Source organism: Theropithecus gelada, chromosome 20 (assembly GCF_003255815.1).
Source record: "Theropithecus gelada isolate Dixy chromosome 20, Tgel_1.0, whole genome shotgun sequence".
NCBI lineage: Eukaryota > Metazoa > Chordata > Mammalia > Primates > Cercopithecidae > Theropithecus > Theropithecus gelada.
In genome coordinates this window covers 48,538,303-48,556,133 of record NC_037688.1, presented here as the reverse complement: position 1 = coordinate 48,556,133, position 17,831 = coordinate 48,538,303, and the positions used below count along the sequence as shown (strand labels likewise).

The 17,831-nt window shown below is 51.5% G+C and overlaps 2 protein-coding genes across 8 annotated transcripts in view; one reads left to right on the top strand and one right to left on the bottom strand.

Moving 5' to 3' along the window:
- Positions 1 to 2,177: 2,177 nt before the first annotated feature.
- Positions 2,178 to 17,615, bottom strand: NMRAL1 (NmrA like redox sensor 1). 7 transcript variants are annotated; one of them, XR_003117017.1, is made up of 6 exons: positions 17,274 to 17,609; positions 16,810 to 16,885; positions 11,446 to 11,684; positions 7,781 to 8,034; positions 5,932 to 6,122; positions 2,178 to 2,445 (listed from the first exon to the last, which is right to left on the bottom strand). XR_003117017.1 is itself a non-coding variant. In XM_025369824.1 (6 exons), exons 1-6 carry the CDS (start codon positions 17,553 to 17,555, stop codon positions 2,266 to 2,268), a joined length of 1,218 nt encoding a protein of 405 aa, XP_025225609.1. In that variant the 5' UTR covers positions 17,556 to 17,615; the 3' UTR covers positions 2,178 to 2,265. The 7 variants fall into 7 exon arrangements, 6 of the variants coding, with proteins under 6 accessions (XP_025225609.1, XP_025225610.1, XP_025225611.1 ...); XM_025369824.1 differs by having other exon boundaries at positions 7,785 to 8,034; positions 17,274 to 17,615; XM_025369825.1 differs by having other exon boundaries at positions 7,785 to 8,034; positions 17,131 to 17,364.
- HMOX2 (heme oxygenase 2) overlaps positions 17,423 to 17,831 on the top strand; it is a 44,027-nt gene continuing 43,618 nt past the window's right edge. Inside the window, exon 1 of the mRNA XM_025369832.1 lies at positions 17,423 to 17,567. The gene's annotated coding sequence lies outside the window, so the exon portion shown is untranslated. The remainder of the gene's footprint in view (positions 17,568 to 17,831) is intronic.

Here is a 17,831-nt window from a genome sequence, read left to right as displayed (position 1 = left end):
ACGTGCGGTAGTGCAGTCACAGCTCACCACAGCCTTGACCTCCTGGGCTCAAGTGATCCTCCCACCACAGCTTCCTGAGTAGGTAAGAGTACAGGCACATGCCACCATGCCTGCCACCATTTCTTCTATGTTTTTTGTTTTTGAGACAGAGTCTGTCTCTGTCACCCAAGCTGGATAGAGTGCAGTGGTAGTCTCAGCTCACCACAACCTCCACCTCCTGGGTTCAACTGATTCTCCTGCCTCAGCCTCCCGAGTAGCTGAGACTACTGGCACATGCCACCACGCCCAGCTAATTTTTGTATTTTTTGGTAGAGACAGGGTTTCTCCATGTTGACCAAGTTGGTTTCGAACTCCTGACCTCAAGTGATCCACCTGCCTTGGCCTCCCAAAGTGCTGGGATTACAGGCATGAGCCACCACGCCTGGCCCTAGTTTTGTTTGTATTTCTTTTTTTTTTTTTTTTGAAACGGAGTCTCGCTCTGTCGCCCAGGCCATCTGGGCTCACTGCAACCTCCGCCTCCTGGGTTCACGCAATTCTCCTGCCTCAGCATCCCGAGTAGCTGGGACTACAGGCGCCCGCCACCATGCCTGAGACGGGGTTTCACCGTGTTAGCCAGGATGGTCTTGATCTCCTGGCCTCGTGATCCACCTGCCTCCGCCTCCCAAAGTGCTGGGATTACAGGTGTGACCCACTGCGCCCGGCCTGTATTTCTTTTTTTTAGTAGAGATGGGGTCTTGCTCTGTTGCCCAGGCTCATCTCAAACTCCTGAACTAAAGCGTTCCTCCACCTCGGCCTCCCAAAGTGCCAGGATTACAGGCATGGATTCATAACTATTTATTGTGCGTTTCTATCAGGCTCTCCCACTAAATAGAAGCTCCTCAAGGCAGGGAGCATACCTTTTTTTGCTACATTGTATTTAGGGCCCAGCATACTGGTAAATTGTCAAAGAAATGCTTCAGTCAGTGGATAGAATGAACTTTTGTGCCTGGAGTACCAGAGCCAGGGTGGGGAAGTAAAAAAATAAAAATCATGATGGTAGTCACACAAACCCAAACGTGTTGAAATTCACAGAACTGCTGGGCTTAGTGGTTGATACCCATACTGTAATCCCAGCTACTCAGGACCACTTAAGCCTCGGAGGTGAAGGCTGCAGCGAGCTATGACTGTGCCACTGCACTCCAGCCTGGGCAACAGAGCGAGACCTTGACTCTTAAATAATAATAATTGTCTGGGTGCAGTGGCTCATGCCTGTAATCCCAGCACTTTGGGAGGCCGAGGCGGGCAGATCACAAGGTCAAGAGATCGAGACCATCCTGGACAATACGGTGAAACCCCGTGTCTACTAAAAATACAAAAATTAGCTGGGCATGGTGGCGGGTGCCTGTAATCCCAGCTACTTGGGAGGCTGAGGCAGGAGAATCACTTGAACCCAGGAGGCGGAGGTTGCAGTGAGCTGAGATCGCGCCAGTGTGCTCCAGTCTGTGACAGAGTGAGACTCCGTCTCAAAAAAAAAAAAAAAAAAAAAATCACAGAACTGCCATGGACCACAAACTCTCAGGCAAATGACTGGTCTCTCAGCCTCTGTCCCTATTCTCTGTGACCCACCCCAGCAAGCAAGGTGGGTTGTTTCTCCTTCAGTTTTGCTTCCCAGCGTTTGCTGCAGGCAGCATCACCTTTTCCCAGCAGTGTCCAATCACTGTCCATTGTGGGCCACAGCTCTGCCACATCCAATTTTCCTTTTTCCAACCTGTTTGAAGGTCGCCTGTGTCCTGGACAGCACCCCAAGGCTGGCTCCTCCCAGGACAAGGATGAGGAGGAAAGGGAGACGCCCCTTCCTCCCCCGCCCCCCCGCAGAGCCTGTCCCCAGCTCACATGTGCAGATGGCCTTACTGACTCTGGAGATGAAAAGGGGTGTGTCGGAAGCGTGGCTCCTGGGGCTCCTCTGTGTCCTGTGCTATGTCCCCGTCTGTAAATGAATTTCAAATGTGACGGGAACAGAGGCTGCTGGTCAGAGCTGCTCTGCTAGCTGAGGTCAGAACGGGCCACTTCACACCTGTTTGAGTAAACACACGTGTAGGTCACTCGTCCCAGTCACTGAGTGATCCCTTCAGCCCTGGACCGCCTCTTACTGCTGTGTTGGTGCCCAGCTGTCACCCCAAGCCAAATCCTGGAAGCCATCTGGGACAACAATGGCTTTATTCAGATGTCGGTGCCTCTGCCCCTCTGGTGTCCCCAACCCCCACAAGGGGCTGCAAGATGGGCAGGTCACAGCAGGGCGAAGTCCCCTTTGTGCTGTTCCAGCCACTGGTCCAGCGTCAGGGCCTTGGGGTTGAGTCTCAGGGTCAGCTCGATGTCATGGTCAGGTCTCAGGGCATAGAAACGGAACATGTTGGCCAGGTCCCGGGCCCCGGGAAAGCCAAGCTTTTCATAGTCCTCAGGAGTCATCTGGAAGCAGAGAAGCCTGTTGTGGCCGGTGTCCTCCAGTGCCCTGGGAGGTGGCAGGCCGGGGCGGGGGGAAGGCCGGATGGGCTGGGGTCTCCCGACTTGCTACACCCAGAACCACTACTATCTCGGTCGCTGACCCAGGTCCTCAGTACAAGGTCATTTGAAAACTTAGTAGAAGTTAGAAAAGCCGAAAGTTGAGACACCGCTACTCTCCTGAGCAGCCTGACATTCTAGATCAGTTTAAAGATTGTTCTTAGCCAGAGGCTGTGGCTCATTCCCATAATCCCTGCACTTGGGGAGGCTGAGGCAGGCAAATCACTTGAGCCCAGGAGTTTGAGACCAGCCTGGCCAACACGGTAAAACCCCATCTCTACCAAAAATACAAAAATCAGCCGGGCCTGGTGGTGGATGCGTGTAATCCCAGCTACTTAGGAGGCTGAGACAGGAGAACTGCTTGAATCCAGGAGGTGGAGGTTGCAGTGAGCTGAGATCACACCATTGTACTCCAGCATGGGTGACAGAGTGAGACCCTGTCTCAAAAATGAATAAATAAATAAAAAGACTATTATTTTCAGATCATGAGATGAAAATATCTCAATCCCTTCCAAATCAGAGACCTCCCTGCATCACTTTCTTGCTCAAAAACCAAAGCTTGACCGGACATGGTGGCTCACACCTGTCATCCCAGCACTTGGGGAGGTGGAGGTAGGAGGATCGCTTGAGCCCAGGAGTTCGAGACCAGCCTAGGCAACAAAGCGAGACCCCTTCTCTACAAAAAATTTTCAAAAATTAGCCAGGCCCAGTGGCATGCACCTACAGTCCCAGGTACTTGGGAGGCACAGGTGGTTGGGTTGCTTGAGCCTGGGAGGTTGAGGTTGCAGTGAGCTATGATTACGTCACTGCACTCCAGCGTGGACAAAAGAGTGAGACCGTCTCAAAAACAACACACACAAGACAAACAAACAAAAAACCAAAGCTGTTCCCATCCCCACTGAGCTGAATCTTAACTCCTCAGCTCCCCAAATCTTCCATGACCTGGCTCAGGCCTTTTTCTTTTTTAAAGCAATGTAAGTCATTTAGTGCATATTTTGGAGGTGTTAGGCATAGTACTAAAACAAAGCTTTTGCAGTTTTTTTCATTTAATCCTCAACAAACCAAAGGGGTATATACTATTGATACACTCATTTCACAGATGAGAAAACAGGTAGGGGGGGGGTCAGGAAACGTTCCTGAACTTACACGTTGGCAGGTCTCAATGGCTGGAACCAGATCTCAGCCCAGGAGGCTGACCCCCCTGAACCCTGAACCTTTCTGTGCCACGGCCTCCTCCCATTACTGTACTGGGTCTCGGTAGGGCTCTAAGGGTGACTTTTGTCTTTGTTGTTGTTAAGACTGAGTCTTATTCTGTCGTTCAGACTAGAGTGGCAGTAGGGTGCACATAGCTCACTGCAGCCTCGAACTCCTGGGCTCACGCAATCCTCCCACCTCAGCCTCCTGAATAGCAGGGACTATAGGCACATACCATCACACATGGCTAATTTTTATTTTTTCTAGAGAAGGGGTCTCCCTATGGTTCCCAGGCAGGTCTTAAACTCAAGACCTAGGCTCAAGTGATCCTCCTGCCTTGGCCTCCTGAATAGCTGGGGCAACAGGTGCTCACTACCACAATCGGGTTATTTTTGTATGTTTTGTAGAGATGGGGTCTCACTATGTTGCCTAGGTTTGTCTTCAACTCCTGGGCTCAAGCAATCCTCCTGCCACAGCCTCCCAAAGTGCTGGGATTACAGGTATTAGCCAATGTGCCCAACCAACTTTTGTCTTTTTTTTTTTTTTTTTTTGGTCTGAGATGGAGTCTTGCTCTGTTGCACAGGGTGGAATGCCGTGGCGCGATCTCGGTTCACTGCAACCTCCGCTTCCCAGGTTCAAGCAATTCTCCTGCCTCAGCCTCCCTAATGGTTGGGGTTACAGGTGCTTGCAACCATGCCGGCTAATTTTTCTATTTTTAGTAGAGACACTGTTTCACCATGTTGGCCAGGCTGGTCTCCAGCTCCTGAGTTCGTGATCTACCCAGCTGGGCCTCCCACAGTGCTGGGATTATAGGTGTGAGCCACCATACCCAGCTCAACTTTTGTCTTTTGTTTCTTTGTTTATTTTGAGACAGAGTCTCGCTCTGTCCCCTAGTCTGGAGTGCAGTGGCAAGATCTAGGCTCACTGCAAGCTCCGCCTCCTGGGTTCACGCCATTCTCCTGCCTCAGCCTCCCGAGTAGCTGGGACTATAGGCGCCCGCCACCACGCCCGGCTAATTTTTGTATTTTTAGTAGAGACGGGGCTTCACCGTGTTAGCCAGGATGGTCTCGATCTCCTGACCTCGTGATCCGCCTGCCTCAGCCTCCCAAAGTGCTGGGATTACAGGCGTGAGCCACCACGCCCAGCCCAACTTTTGTGTTTTAAGGACTCCAGTGTTTCCCAGATTCTTTTTGTTTGTTTGTTTGGAGTCTCGTTCTGTCACCCAGGCTGGAGTGCAATGGCATGATCTTGGCTCACTACAAACTCCGCCTCCTGGGTTCCAGTGATTCTCCTGCCTTAGCCTCCCAAGTAGCTGGGATTACAGGCGCCTACCACCACACCCAGCTAATTTGTTTATTTTTAGTAGAGATGGAGTTTCACCATGTTGGCCAGGCTGGTCTCGAACTCCTGACCTCAGGTGATCCACCTACCTCAGCTTCCCAAAGTTCTGGATTACAGGCATGAGCCACTGCACCCGGCCTTCCAGATTCTTTAATGAGTAGGTCTTACTTTCCTAATGGTAATGACGGACATTAGAAAACAGGTACCCAAGAGTCTGTCCAGTAGGCCTCCTGCCCACCCAGCCAGGCCAATATTGGGGGCAGGGGTTGGGCCTCTCTTTCTAGACTCTTTCCCTTCAAATCCCCTCCCACAGAGGAGCCCAGCAGGGCCTGCATTTTCACCCCTCCTCCTGGAAGCTTTTCTCGCTTCTTGGCCAAAACATCTAAGCCAGAAATTTCACTCTGTGGCCACTTAGCTCCTAGAACAGCAGAAAATAAACGTTGACGGTGGCTCAAGCCTGTAATCCCAGCACTTTGGGAGGCCGAGACAGGCGGATCACGAGGTCAGGAGATCGAGACCATCCTGGCTAACACGGTGAAACCCCGTCTCTACTAAAAAATACAAAAAACTAGCCGGGCGAGGTGGCAGGCGCCTGTAGTCCCAGCTACTCGGGAGGCTGAGGCAGGAGAATGGCGTAAACCCGGGAGGCGGAGCTTGCAGTGAGCTGAGATCCGGCCACTGCACTCCAGCCCGGGCAGCAGAGCAAGACTCCGTCTCAAAAGAAAATAAACGTTGACAATGAACAAATGAATTTAGATGCATTTCCCAGAGGGGTGGGCAGCCCTGGATACACCCTCCCTATGGGGAGCTAGAAAGCCCTGACACGGCTGCCTGAGTCCCTCGGGGTGGGAGGCCCACCTTGGCATCATGCACGACTTTGTGGGTGTGCTTGGTGAGCAGGGCAGCGTACTCCTCAGCCGTGTGCCTACAAGTACTCAGCCCGATGTTCTGGCCGATGTATTTTTCTGGCATCTTCAGCAGGCTGAGCACCACGGGACCCAGGTCGGACACAGACATGCCATCCATGGGAACGTCACCTGTGGGCAGGCCTGTGGGGCACAGACATGAGCTGGCACATGTCCCAAGGGAAGACCCGGGCAGGGACAGAGCCCCTCTCCAAAGGGTCCAAGCTGGTTCTTCCCAGCAGTCAGCTGCATACTCCAGCACTCAGGCATAGCTAAGATATGTCTTGCTATTTGTGGTAGCACAGAGGTAGCAGTGGAATTGAGTCAGGAAGCAGGATGGAATCCAGCTACTGCCACCTGGGGCAGGCTGTTGAGGCTCTCTGAGTCTGGGTTGCTGCATTCCCAGAATGGGGCTAAGAACCTGGGCCTGCCCAGCTCTCTCAGCGCTAGGATGATGGACAAGGGACAAAGGAAAAGGACTTTGAAAGCTGCTACAGAGAGTGCGGCTGGAGCCCAGGGTCTCCGCTGATCCTGAGGCACCAGCCTGAAGTACTCTGTCACATCCTAAATTCCTGGAAGCTGGAATGTCCACCTCTGGGTGGATACTCTAAATACCAACTCACTTACCAGAAATCCTGATTAACGAGACACCAAGGGCTGGCCCAGAGCAGCACGTCCATGATAAAAGCTTGATAAATCCTGAATGAATGAATGACTTGCAACTTTCCAGGCTGAGGTTTTGTAGATGGGAGGCTGGCAAGGGTCTGGGTGTGGCCCGTGGAATGCTTGGGTGCCATCCTCTTACCTAGAGACGGGCCAATGCAGCTACCTGTTCAGATCCCCTAGGAGCTCGAGGGCACAGAGCTCAGAGACCGGAGCAGGAGATATCCCTGACTGGAGGTTTTTTTTTTTTTTTGAGGCAGAGTCTTGCTCTGTCGCCTAGGCTGGAGTGCAGTGGCGCCATCTCGGCTCACTGCAAGCTCCGCCTCTCGGGTTCACACCGTTCTCCTGCCTCAGCCTCCAGAGTAGCTGGGACTACAGGCGCCCGCCACCACGCCTGGCTAATTTTTTGTATTTTTAGTAGAGACAGGCTTTCACCATATTAGCTAGGATGGTCTCGATCTCCAGACCCTGTGATCCACCCTCCTCAGCCTCCCAAAGTGCTGGGATTACAGGCCTGAGCCATTGCGCCCAGTCTTTTTTTTTGTCACGGGGTCTTGCTCTGTCGCCCAGGCTAGAGTGCAGTGCCACGATCTCAGCTCACTGCAACCTCCGCCTCCTGGGTTCAAGCAATTCTCCTGCCTCAGCTTCCCAAGTAGCTGGGATTACAGGTGTGCACCACCACGCCGGGCTGGCTAATTTTTGTATTTTTAGTAGAGACGGGGTTTCACCATGTTGGCCAGGCTGGTCTCGAACTCCTGACCTCAGGTGATATCCCCACCTCAGCCTCCCAAAGTGCTGGGATTATAGGCGTGACCCACCGCGCCTGGTCCTCCTCCTTATCTTTGAAGGAGAACTGACAATCACTAGGTCCTCTCTGTAAAGCCTTCCAATGGACCAAGCGAGCATTGCATCATCACTGTCTCAGTAGATCTTGCCACCCTTGCAAACCTCAGTATAAAGCCCATCTCACAGAACAGGAAGTGGAGGCCCCACAAGCTGACAGGACATGCTCAGTCCTGGGCCCAACGTGAGGGAGCCATGGCTCGGACCTGGTACCACGTGACAGCGGCCCAAGGTCTGCTACACTAACAGCTTCACAAGGTGGAGAGCTCTGCCTCACCATGTGCGAGGAAGGGCACTCACTCAGCAAGTAGCTCTTTCCATCTGGGGCTTTCTGGGGCAAGAAGTGGGAGAGGAAGTTCTCGAAATAGCAGGGCAGCCGCACACTGGTCATGGGAACGCCGATGTCTCGGAAATATTCCTCCACCTCTCCTTTGCCGTCAAAGTGCGCCACGGTCAATCTCCCTGCCGTCAGCTTCTTGATGTTCTCTAGGCCGCTATAGACCACATAGTGGAGGCCCAGATGCTTGGCAAGATCAGCGAGCAGCTTCCCCTGGAGGGCAGGGAAAGAGAGATCACAAGGCTCAGAGGAAGGACGTCTGTCCCTGGTCACGGCCCCAGTGTTCTAATCCCAGAGCGGCCACCATCTGCAAGGTTAACAGCCAGACCCCACTTACCCCTGAGGAGGCCCCCTCTCCTGGAATGATGTTCACATACGACAGCACACCCGTTAACACAGCCCTGGAAGCCTTCTACCAGCCACCAACTCTGGCCCACCATGTGCAACACAGGAGGGGCGAGGAGGTCGGCTGCAGGGGGACGGCCTGCATGGAGGCCCAAAGGATAATGCACGTGTCCCATTTCTGCTGGTGTGAGAACACCCTGCCCACGGAGCTCAGCCATCTTCCTTGGAGAGCCCTGGGAGACTATAGTGACACCACAGCTGCATAGGTTCCAATCAGGCTCTGCCATGTACAAGCTGTGTGACCCTGGACAAGTGATGGCACCATCCTGAGCTCGTTGGTTAAATGCAGATGACAACACTACCTACTGCATGAGGTGATGCAGGGATTCGGACGGTGGCCTCCAAAAAGATACGCCACATCCTCACTCCTGAAACGTGTGAATGTGACCTTATTCAGAAAAAGGGTCTTGGCAGATGTAATTATGTGAAGGATCTTGAGATGGGAACATCCTGCACTAACTAGATGGGACCTAAATCCAGTAACCAGGGTACTTATGAGAGACAGAAGAGGAGATGAAGTTGGAGAAGGCCATGTGAAGAGGGAAGCAGAGATGGGAGCTTTGTGGCTACAAGCCAAGGAACACCTGGAGCCACAAGAAGCTGGAAACAGTGAAGAAGGATTTCCCTCGAACCCCTTGTTTTGTTTCGTTTTGTTTTGAGACGGAGTCTCACTTTGTCACCCAGGCTGAAGTGCAGTGGCACAATCGTGGCTCACTGCAAGCTCTGCCTCCCAGGTTCACGCCATTCTCCTGTCTTAGCCTCCTGAGTAGCTGGGACTACAGGCGCCCGCTACCACACCCGGCTAATTTTTTTCTATTTTTAGTAGAGACAGGGTTTAACTGTGTTAGCCAGGATCGTCTCGATCTCCTGACCTCGTGATCTACCCGCCTGGCCTCCCAAATTGCTGGATTACAGGCGTGAGCCACCGCGCCCGGCCTGTTTTGTTTTGTTTTTTTAAGACGGACTCTTGCTCTGTCACCCAGGCTGGAGTGCAGTGGTGCGATCTCTGCTCACTGCAGCCTCCGTTTCCTGGATTCAAGCAATTCTCCTGCCTCACCCTCCTGAGTAGCTGGGACTACAGGCGCCCGCCACCATGCCTGGCTAATTTTTGTAATTTTTATAGAGACAGGGTTTTGCCGTGTTGGCCAGGCTGGTCTTGAACTCCTGACCTTAAGTGATCTGCCCACCTCAGCCTCCCAAAGTGCTGAGATTACAAGCATGAACCACCGCACCCAGCCTCAAAGCCTCTGGAGAGAGGGTGACGTTGCTGACACCTTGATTTTGGACTTCTAGCTTCTAGAATATCAGAGAATCGATTTCTATGATTTTTGTTTTTGTTTTGTTTTTGAGACAGAGTCTACCTCTGTTGCCCAGGCTGGAGTGCAGTGGCACAATCTTGGCTCACTGCAACCTCCACCTCTCGGGTTCAAGCCATCCTCCTGCCTCAGCCTCCTGAGTAGCTGGGATTACAGGCGCCCACCACCACGCCCAACTAATTTTTGTATTTTTAGTAGAGACGGGGTTTCACTGTCTTGGCCAGGCTGGTCTCAAACTCCTGACTTCAAGTGATCCGCCCGCCTTGGCCTCCCAAAGTGCTGGGATTACAAGCGTGAGCCACTGCGCTCGGCTGATTTCTATGGTTTTAAGCCACGTGGATTGTGGTCCTTTGTTGTGACAGTACCAGGAAGCCCACACGGAATCATCAGGATTAGAAATAAGATCTCCTGGGCTGGGCGCGGTGGCTCACAACTGTAGTCCCAGCACTTTGGGAGGCCGAGGCAAGCAGATCACCTGAGGTCAGGAGTTCGAGACCAGCCTGACCAACATGTAGAAACCCCGTCTCTACTAAAAATACAAAAAAATTAGCCAGGCATGGTGGCACATGCCTGTAATCTCAGCTACTCGGGAGGCTGAGGCAGGAGAATCACTTGAACCCGGGAGGCGGAGATTGCGGTGAGCCAAGATTGCGCCATTGCACTCCAGCCTGGGCAAAAAGAGCGAAACTCAGTCTCAAAAGAAAGAAAGAAAAGAAATAAGATCTGCTTAGGGCCGGGCATGTGGTTTACGCCTGTAATCCCAGCACTTTGGGAGGCCAAGGCGAGCAGATCAGATGAGGTCAGGAGTTCAAGACCGGCCTGGCCAACATGGTGAAACCCTGTCTCTACTAAAAATACAAAAATTAGCTGGGCGTGCTGGTGCTACCTGTAATCCAAGCTACTTGGGAGGCTGAGGCAGGAGAATTTGCTTGAATCTGGGAGGCAGAGGTTGCCGTGAGCTGAGATTCCACCACTGCACTCCAGGCTGTGCGATGGAACGAGACTCCGTCTTAAAAGATCTGGCCATTCACAGTGGCTCATGCCTGTAATCCCAGCACTTTGGGAGGCCGAGGCGGGCGGATCACAAGGTCAGGAGATTGAAACCATCCTGGCTAACATGGTGAAACCCCATTTCTACTAAAAATACAAAAAATTAGCCGGGCATGGTGGCAGGCGCCCATAGTCCCAGCTACTCGGGAGGCTGAGGCAGGAGAATGGCATGTAACCCGGGAGGCGGAGCTTGCAGTGAGGCAAGATTGCGCCACCGCACTCCAGCCTGGGGGACAGAGCGAGACTCCGTCTCAAAAAAAAAAAAAACCAAAAAAGATCTGTGTTAATCAAAGAAGTTGTCTTTGTACGTTCTATATAATGGGTTTCTAGGTAAGACCATAATTGAAGAAAGGGTCAAGGCTAATAACAAGTTTGGATGGGTACACGTGGGCATGAAGGCAACAACAGACACTGGGGACCATGGGAGGGAAGGAGGCAAGGGTTGAAAACCTACCTACTGGGTACTGTGCCCACTACCTGGGTGACAGGTCCGGTCACACCCCAGACCCCAGCATCACTCAATATACCAATGTAACAAACCTGTGCATGTACCCCCGAATCTAAAATAAAAGTGTACATTCTTTTTTTAAAAAAGCAACTTCTAACATTTTTCATTAAAAAACAAACAAACAGACCAGGTGTGGTTGCTCAGTGAGACTGAGACTGTCTCAAATAAAAAAAAAAAGTCATTGGACGCAACAGCGTCCACCTGCTTCACAGCCTAGAGCAGGCAGAGGCATGAAGGAGAGGGAAAGGCCTGCAGTGGTCAGCCCTCCCTGCAGAGTTGGAGCTCCTCCCAGGCGCTCTGCTCCTAGCCTGGCCCAGCCTCCCTGCAGCTCCTGCTTGCCCTCACCTGCTTGACCTCCTTCTCCTGGCTGCAGCTCTCCCAGTAATTGGTCACAATGAAGGTGGCGTAAGCCCCATTCAGGGCCAGTTCCATGCTGACCTGGTCATCTTGGTCTCCCTTCACTACTTCTGCACCTTGCAGCCTCAGCTCCTTTGCTGCCTTCTTCCCAGGGTTTCGGGTTACCACTCGAACCTTGAATGTTCCATCTTCCAGGAGCGTGCGGGCCACAGAGCCACCCTGGGCACCTATAAAGAGTCAAAAACACCTCCCAGGTCAAACCTGCCTGAAAGCCCCACTGAAGGGCGAAACCCTGAAGGGAGTGCTCCACCACAGCAAGGAACATCCAGGAAACCTTCTCAGCGATGATTCTCATTCAATTATTTTTATTTTTATTTTTTATTTTTTTTTTATTTTTTTTTTGAGACGGAGTCTCGCTCTGTCGCCCAGGCTGGAGTGCAGTGGCCGGATCTCAGCTCACTGCAAGCTCCGCCTCCCGGGTTTACGCCATTCTCCTGCCTCAGCCTCCCGAGTAGCTGGGACTACAGGCGCCCGCCACCTCGCCCGGCTAGTTTTTTGTATTTTTTAGTAGAGACGGGGTTTCACCATGTTAGCCAGGATGGTCTCGATCTCCTGACCTCGTGATCCGCCCGTCTCGGCCTCCCAAAGTGCTGGGATTACAGGCTTGAGCCACCGCGCCCGGCCAATTATTTTTATTTTATTTTATTTATTTATTTTTTTTTAAGATGAAGTCTCACTCTATCGCCCAGGCTGAAGTGCAGTGGTACGATCTTGGCTTGGTGAAACCCCACCTCTATCAAAAAATACAAAAATAGGCTGAGGCAGGAGAATGGCGCGAACCCGGGAGGCGGAGCTTGCAGTGAGCCGAGATGGTGCCACTGCACTCCAGCCTGGGCGACAGAGTGAAGACTCCGCCTCAAAAAAAAAAAAAAAAAAAAATAAAATAAAATAAAATAAAATACAAAAATTAGCTGGGTGTGGTGGCACATGCCCATACTCCCTGCTACTCAGAAGGCTGAGGCACACGAATTGCTGGAACCCAGGAGGCGGAGGTCGCAGTGAGCTGAGATTGCGCCATGGCACTGCAGCCTGGATGACAGAGTGAGAATCTATATCAGAAAAAAAAAAAAAAAAAGGCCAGGCACGGTGGGTCACGCCTGTAATCACAGCACTTTGGGAGGCCAGGGCGGGTGGATAACAAGGTCAGGAGATCGAGACCATCCTGGCTAATACGGTGAAACCCCGTCTCTGCTAAAAATACAAAAACTTAGCCAGGCGTGGTGGCGGGCGCCTGTAGTCACAGCTACTCAAGGCTGAGGCAGGAGAATCACTTGAACCCAGGAGGTGGAGCTTGCAGTGAGCCCAGATCACGCCACTGCACTCCAGCCTGGGTGACCTGGGTGACAAAGTGAGACTCCCTCTCAAAAAAAAAAGGGCCGGCGCAGTGGCTCACATCTGTAATCCCAGCACTTTGAGACCAAGGCGGGTGGATCACCTGAGGTCGGGAGTTCGAGAACACCCTAACCAACATGGAGAAACCACTGTCTCTACTAAAAACACAAAATTAGCCAGGCGTGGTGGCACATGCCTGTAATCCCAGCTACTCAAGAGACTGAGGCAGGAGAATTGCTTGAACCCGGGAAGAGCAGAGGTTGCGGTGAGCCAAGATCGTGCCATTGCACTCCAGCCTGGGCAACAAGAGCAAAACTTGGTTTCAAAAAAATAAAGGTAAAAATATTTATGATGTAATAAAGTAAAAAAAGTAGAATACAAAACCATATTCAGGCTGGGTTTAGTGGCTGTAATCCCAGCACTTTGGGAGGCTGAGGTGGGTGGATCACGAGGTCAGTTCAAGACCAGCCTAGCCAAGATGGTGAAACCCCGTCTCTACTAAAAATAAAAAAAATTAGGCCAGGCGCGGTGGCTCACAACTGTAATTCCAGCACTTTGGGAGGCCGAGGCGGGAAGATCACGAGGTCCGGAGATCGAGACTGTTCTGGTTAACACAGTGAAACCCCGTCTCTACTAAAAATACAAAAACTTAGCCAGGCATGGTGGCAGGTGCCTGTAGACCCAGCTACTTGGGAGGCTGAGGCAGGAGAATGGCGTGAACCCGGGATGTGGAGCTTGCAGTGAGCCGAGATTGAGCCACTGTACTCCAGCCTGGGCGACAGAGCAAGACTCCGTCTCAAAAAAAAAAAAAAAAAATTAGCTGGGCACGTGGCAGGAGCCTGTAATCCCAACTACTCGGGAGGCTGAGGCAGGAGAATCGCTTGAACCAGGGTGGCAGAGGCTGCAGTGAGCCGAGATCGTGCCACTGCACTCCAGCCTGGGTGACAGAGTAAGACTTTGTCTCAAAACAAAACAAAAAAAAACATATTCAGATCTTGATGGGATTTGAATTCTTCCTGAAGTAGAATATACAGCCATATTCAGATATACAACCATATTAAGATCTGCTCAAAAACGGGACAAAGAAAAATAGTTAAAAGAAAGGAATACAAAAACTTATTCCGATCTCGATGGAGCTTGAGTCACACAGGCATGCGCATCTGTCAGATGTACCCTTAAGATTTTGCGCACTGCAGCTGGGCACAGTGGCTCATGCCCATAATCCTGATACTTTGGGAGGCTGAGTCAGGCAGATCTCTTGAGCCCAGGAGTTTGAGACCCGCCTGGGCAATGTGGGGAAACCGGCAACAAGGCGAAACCCTATCTCTACAAAAAAATACAAAAATTAGCTGGGCATGGTGGCATGTGCCTCTAGTCGCAGCTACCAGGGAGGCTGAGGCTGGAGGAAAGCCTCAGCCTGGGAGGTTGTTGAGGCTGCAGTGAGCCGTGATCACACATACCACTGCACGCCAGCCTGGGTGACAGAGTAAGGCCCTGTCTCCAAAAAAAAAAAAAAAAAATTATTATATATACCTCATAATTTAAAAAAAATCTGTAAACAAATACTGAATTCTAGCTAATGTCATGCATGCCTTAGTATGGAAGGGCAGTGTACACATATCTGCAATTTACACGGAAATGCATCAAAAATAAGGACTGAGGCCAGGCACAGTAGCTCATAACTGTAATCTAAGCACTTTGGGAGGGTAAGGGGGGTGAGTTTTGCTTGAGGCCAGGAGTTTGAGACCAGTCTGGGCAGCAGGGCGAGACTCTGTCTCTACAAAAAATTAAAATATCAGCTAGCCTGTTAGCGCTCATCTAAAGTTCCAGCTACTCAGGAGATTGAGGCAGGACAATTGCTTGAGGCTTGGAAGTCAAAGGTGCAGTGAGCGATGACTGAGCCACTGCACTCCAGCCTGGGCAACAAAGCAAGACCCTGACTCAGAAAAAAGTGTACACCAATGTTCACGGCAGCATTATTCATAACAGCCAAAAAGTGGAAATAAATCAAGTATCCATCCATTGATGAATGGATAAACAGAATGTGGTCTATCCATACAGTGGAATATTAGCTATAAAAATGAGTAAAGCTGTCAGGAGTTCGAGACCAGCCTGACCAACATGGTGAAACCCCGTCTCTACTAAAAAACTATAAAATTAGCTGAGTGTGGTGGTACACACCTGTAATCCCAGCTACTTGGGAGGCTGAGGCAGGAGAATTGCTTGAACCCAGGAGGCAGAGGTTGCAGCGAGCAGCGATCGCGCCATTGCACTCCAGCCTGGACAACAAGAGAGAAACTCTGTCTCAAAAAAAAAAAAAAAGAGTAAAGCTGGCCAGGTGCGGTGGCTCACACCTCTAATCCCAGCACTTTAGAAAGCTGAGGTGGGCAGATCACCTGAGGTCAGGAGTTTGAGACTAGTCTGGCCCACATAGCAAAACCCCATCTCTACTAAAAGTACAAAAATTAGGCAGGCATGGTGGCTTACGCCAGTAGTCCCAGTTACTCAGGAGGGTGACACAGGAGAATTGCTTGAACCCGGGTGGCAGAGGTTGCAGTGAGCAGAGATCACGCCACTGTACTGCGGCCTGGGCAACAGAGGGGGACTCTTGTCTCAAAAAAAAAAAAAGAGTAAAGCCCGGACACATACTATAACATGAACAAACTTTGAAAACATGCTAATTGAAAGAAGCCAGACAGAAAAGGCTACATATTATGATTTTATTCATATGAAATGTCCCGAATAGATAAATCCATAGATACCAAAAGTAGATTGGAGCTTTCTAGGGGTTGGCTGGGAGGAGTTAGAATGGGGAGTAACTATTCATGGGTTCATGGAGTTCTTTTTTTTTTTTTTTTGAGCTCAGGTCTCACTCTGTCACCCAGGCCGGAGTGCAGTGGCATAATCAGGTCATTGCAGCCTTGACCTACTGGACTCAGGTGATCCTCCCACCTCAACCTCCCAGGTAGCTATAGGTGCATGACACCATGCCCGGCTAATTTTTGTATTTTTTTTGTAGAGACAAGGTTTTGCCATGTTGCTTAGGCTGGTCTCAAACTCCTCAGCTCAAGCGATCTGCCCACTTGGTCCAACTAAAGTGCTGGGATTACAGGGTTGAGTCACTGCACCTGGGCCAGAGTTTCTTTTTGCAGTGATGGGAATTTTCTAAAATTGATTGTGGTGATGGTTGTACAATTCTGTGAATACACTAGAAACCAGTGAGTTGCACACTTTAAACAGGTGGATTGTATAGTATGCGAATTATATCTCAATAAAGCTGTTATAGATATTAAATATGTATAAATAAAAAAATAAGGGTGAAATAATATGCTATCATTTTTAAAAATGATAACGTGTTATCTACTCTGGCAGGATATTCAAGAAACTTGGTAATGGCGACCGATAGATGAGGTAGAAGAGGAGGCTAGGAAGATTTAATTTTGGTATCATGTTCAAGTACTTCTATTCAAGTAAGTTAAGTAACTTGTTTTTTTTTAATTTGGAAAGCAGGTCGGGCGTGGCGGCTCACGCCTGTAATACCAGCACTTCGGGAGGCCGAGGCGGGTCGATCACCTGAAGTCAGGAGTTTGAGACCAGCCTGACCAATACGATGAAACCCTGAAACCCGGACTCCACTAAAAATACAAAAATTAGCCGAGCATGGTGGCATGCGCGTAATCCCAGCTACTTGGGAGGCTGAGGCAGGAGAATAGCTTGAACCCGGGAGGCAGAGGTTGCAGTGAGCCAAGATCGTGCCATTGCGCCCCAGCCTGGGTGACAGAGCAAAACTCCGTCTAAAAAAAAAAAAATGGAAAGCAATTCTGGCCTCGTTCCTGCGACCACAGCCCCAACCCGGGTCGGTCCCACTGACCTTTCCCCTCCCTGCAGACCCCTGGACGGGCGGTCTTCAGGGTTGGGAGCCCTGGTTCTGCAGGGGCCCCAGTCTGGGGTTTCGCTCACCTGTGCCTCCGAAAACCACCACCAGTTTCTTGTCCGCCATGAGGACGAGAAGGGGACGAATGCGGTCCAGAGAGATCTGGGGATAGTGGGAGGCGTGGAATTGGGGGTGGGGCTCGGGTTCCCTCCAGGAGCGACAAGGGACCCCCCCATTGTCTGCGCACCGAGTATGTGTCGGAGGGGCAGCTGGGCCCGGAGCGGCAAGACGCCCGTCCCGAGATATCGGGGTCCTGAGACCCTCCTCGTCCCCCTTGGGCCCGATCCCCTCCTTCGTCCCGCCTCCCCCGCCCGAGTCCGGTCACCCGCCCCTGACCCGGGTTCCACCGGCTGGAGTGACCTCCTTGCCGCGGCCTGGCCGGAACAAGTTCCAGGAGCCCGGGACCCCGATTCTGCGGCCAAGTCCACTGCAGAGGCGGGAAGGGAGCTGCCCGCAAGGCGCCGACCCCTCCTCGCAGCTCCGGCCCCACCTGGCAGAGCGCCGCTGCCGGGAGCACAGCGTCGAAGGACCTCCGGCTGTAGCGGCCAATCCGGAAGTGTCGGCAGAAACTCCTCCTCCGGCGCAGTTGGCTCCTCCTTTCTCCTGCGGGACTTGGCGTCTTTTCCGGGTTTGCCCGCCCCAGGCACGTGTACAGTGAATTTGTGTAAATCCGGTTAGACCGAAATGAGCGAGGTGGAGAGCCGCTTAACCGAATGCTGCGGGTGACCACTGGGAGGAGGAGAAAAATTACCCCTTTATCTTGCATGAACATCTGAATTTTCAGGTATTTGGCGTCAGGCAAAGATAGTTAAAGCTATGTCCATGACTCTTACCCCTTGAGGCCTTGTCCGCTGGATATTTGCTTTGCCTAACTCACTTTAAAAATTTTATTATTGGCCGGGCGCGGTGGCTCAACCCTGTAATCCCAGCACTTTGGGAGGCCGAGGCGGGTGGATCACGAGGTCAGGAGATCGAGACCATCCTGGCTAACATGGTGAAACCCCGTCTCTACTAAAAATACAAAAAACTAGCCGGGCGTGGTGGCGGG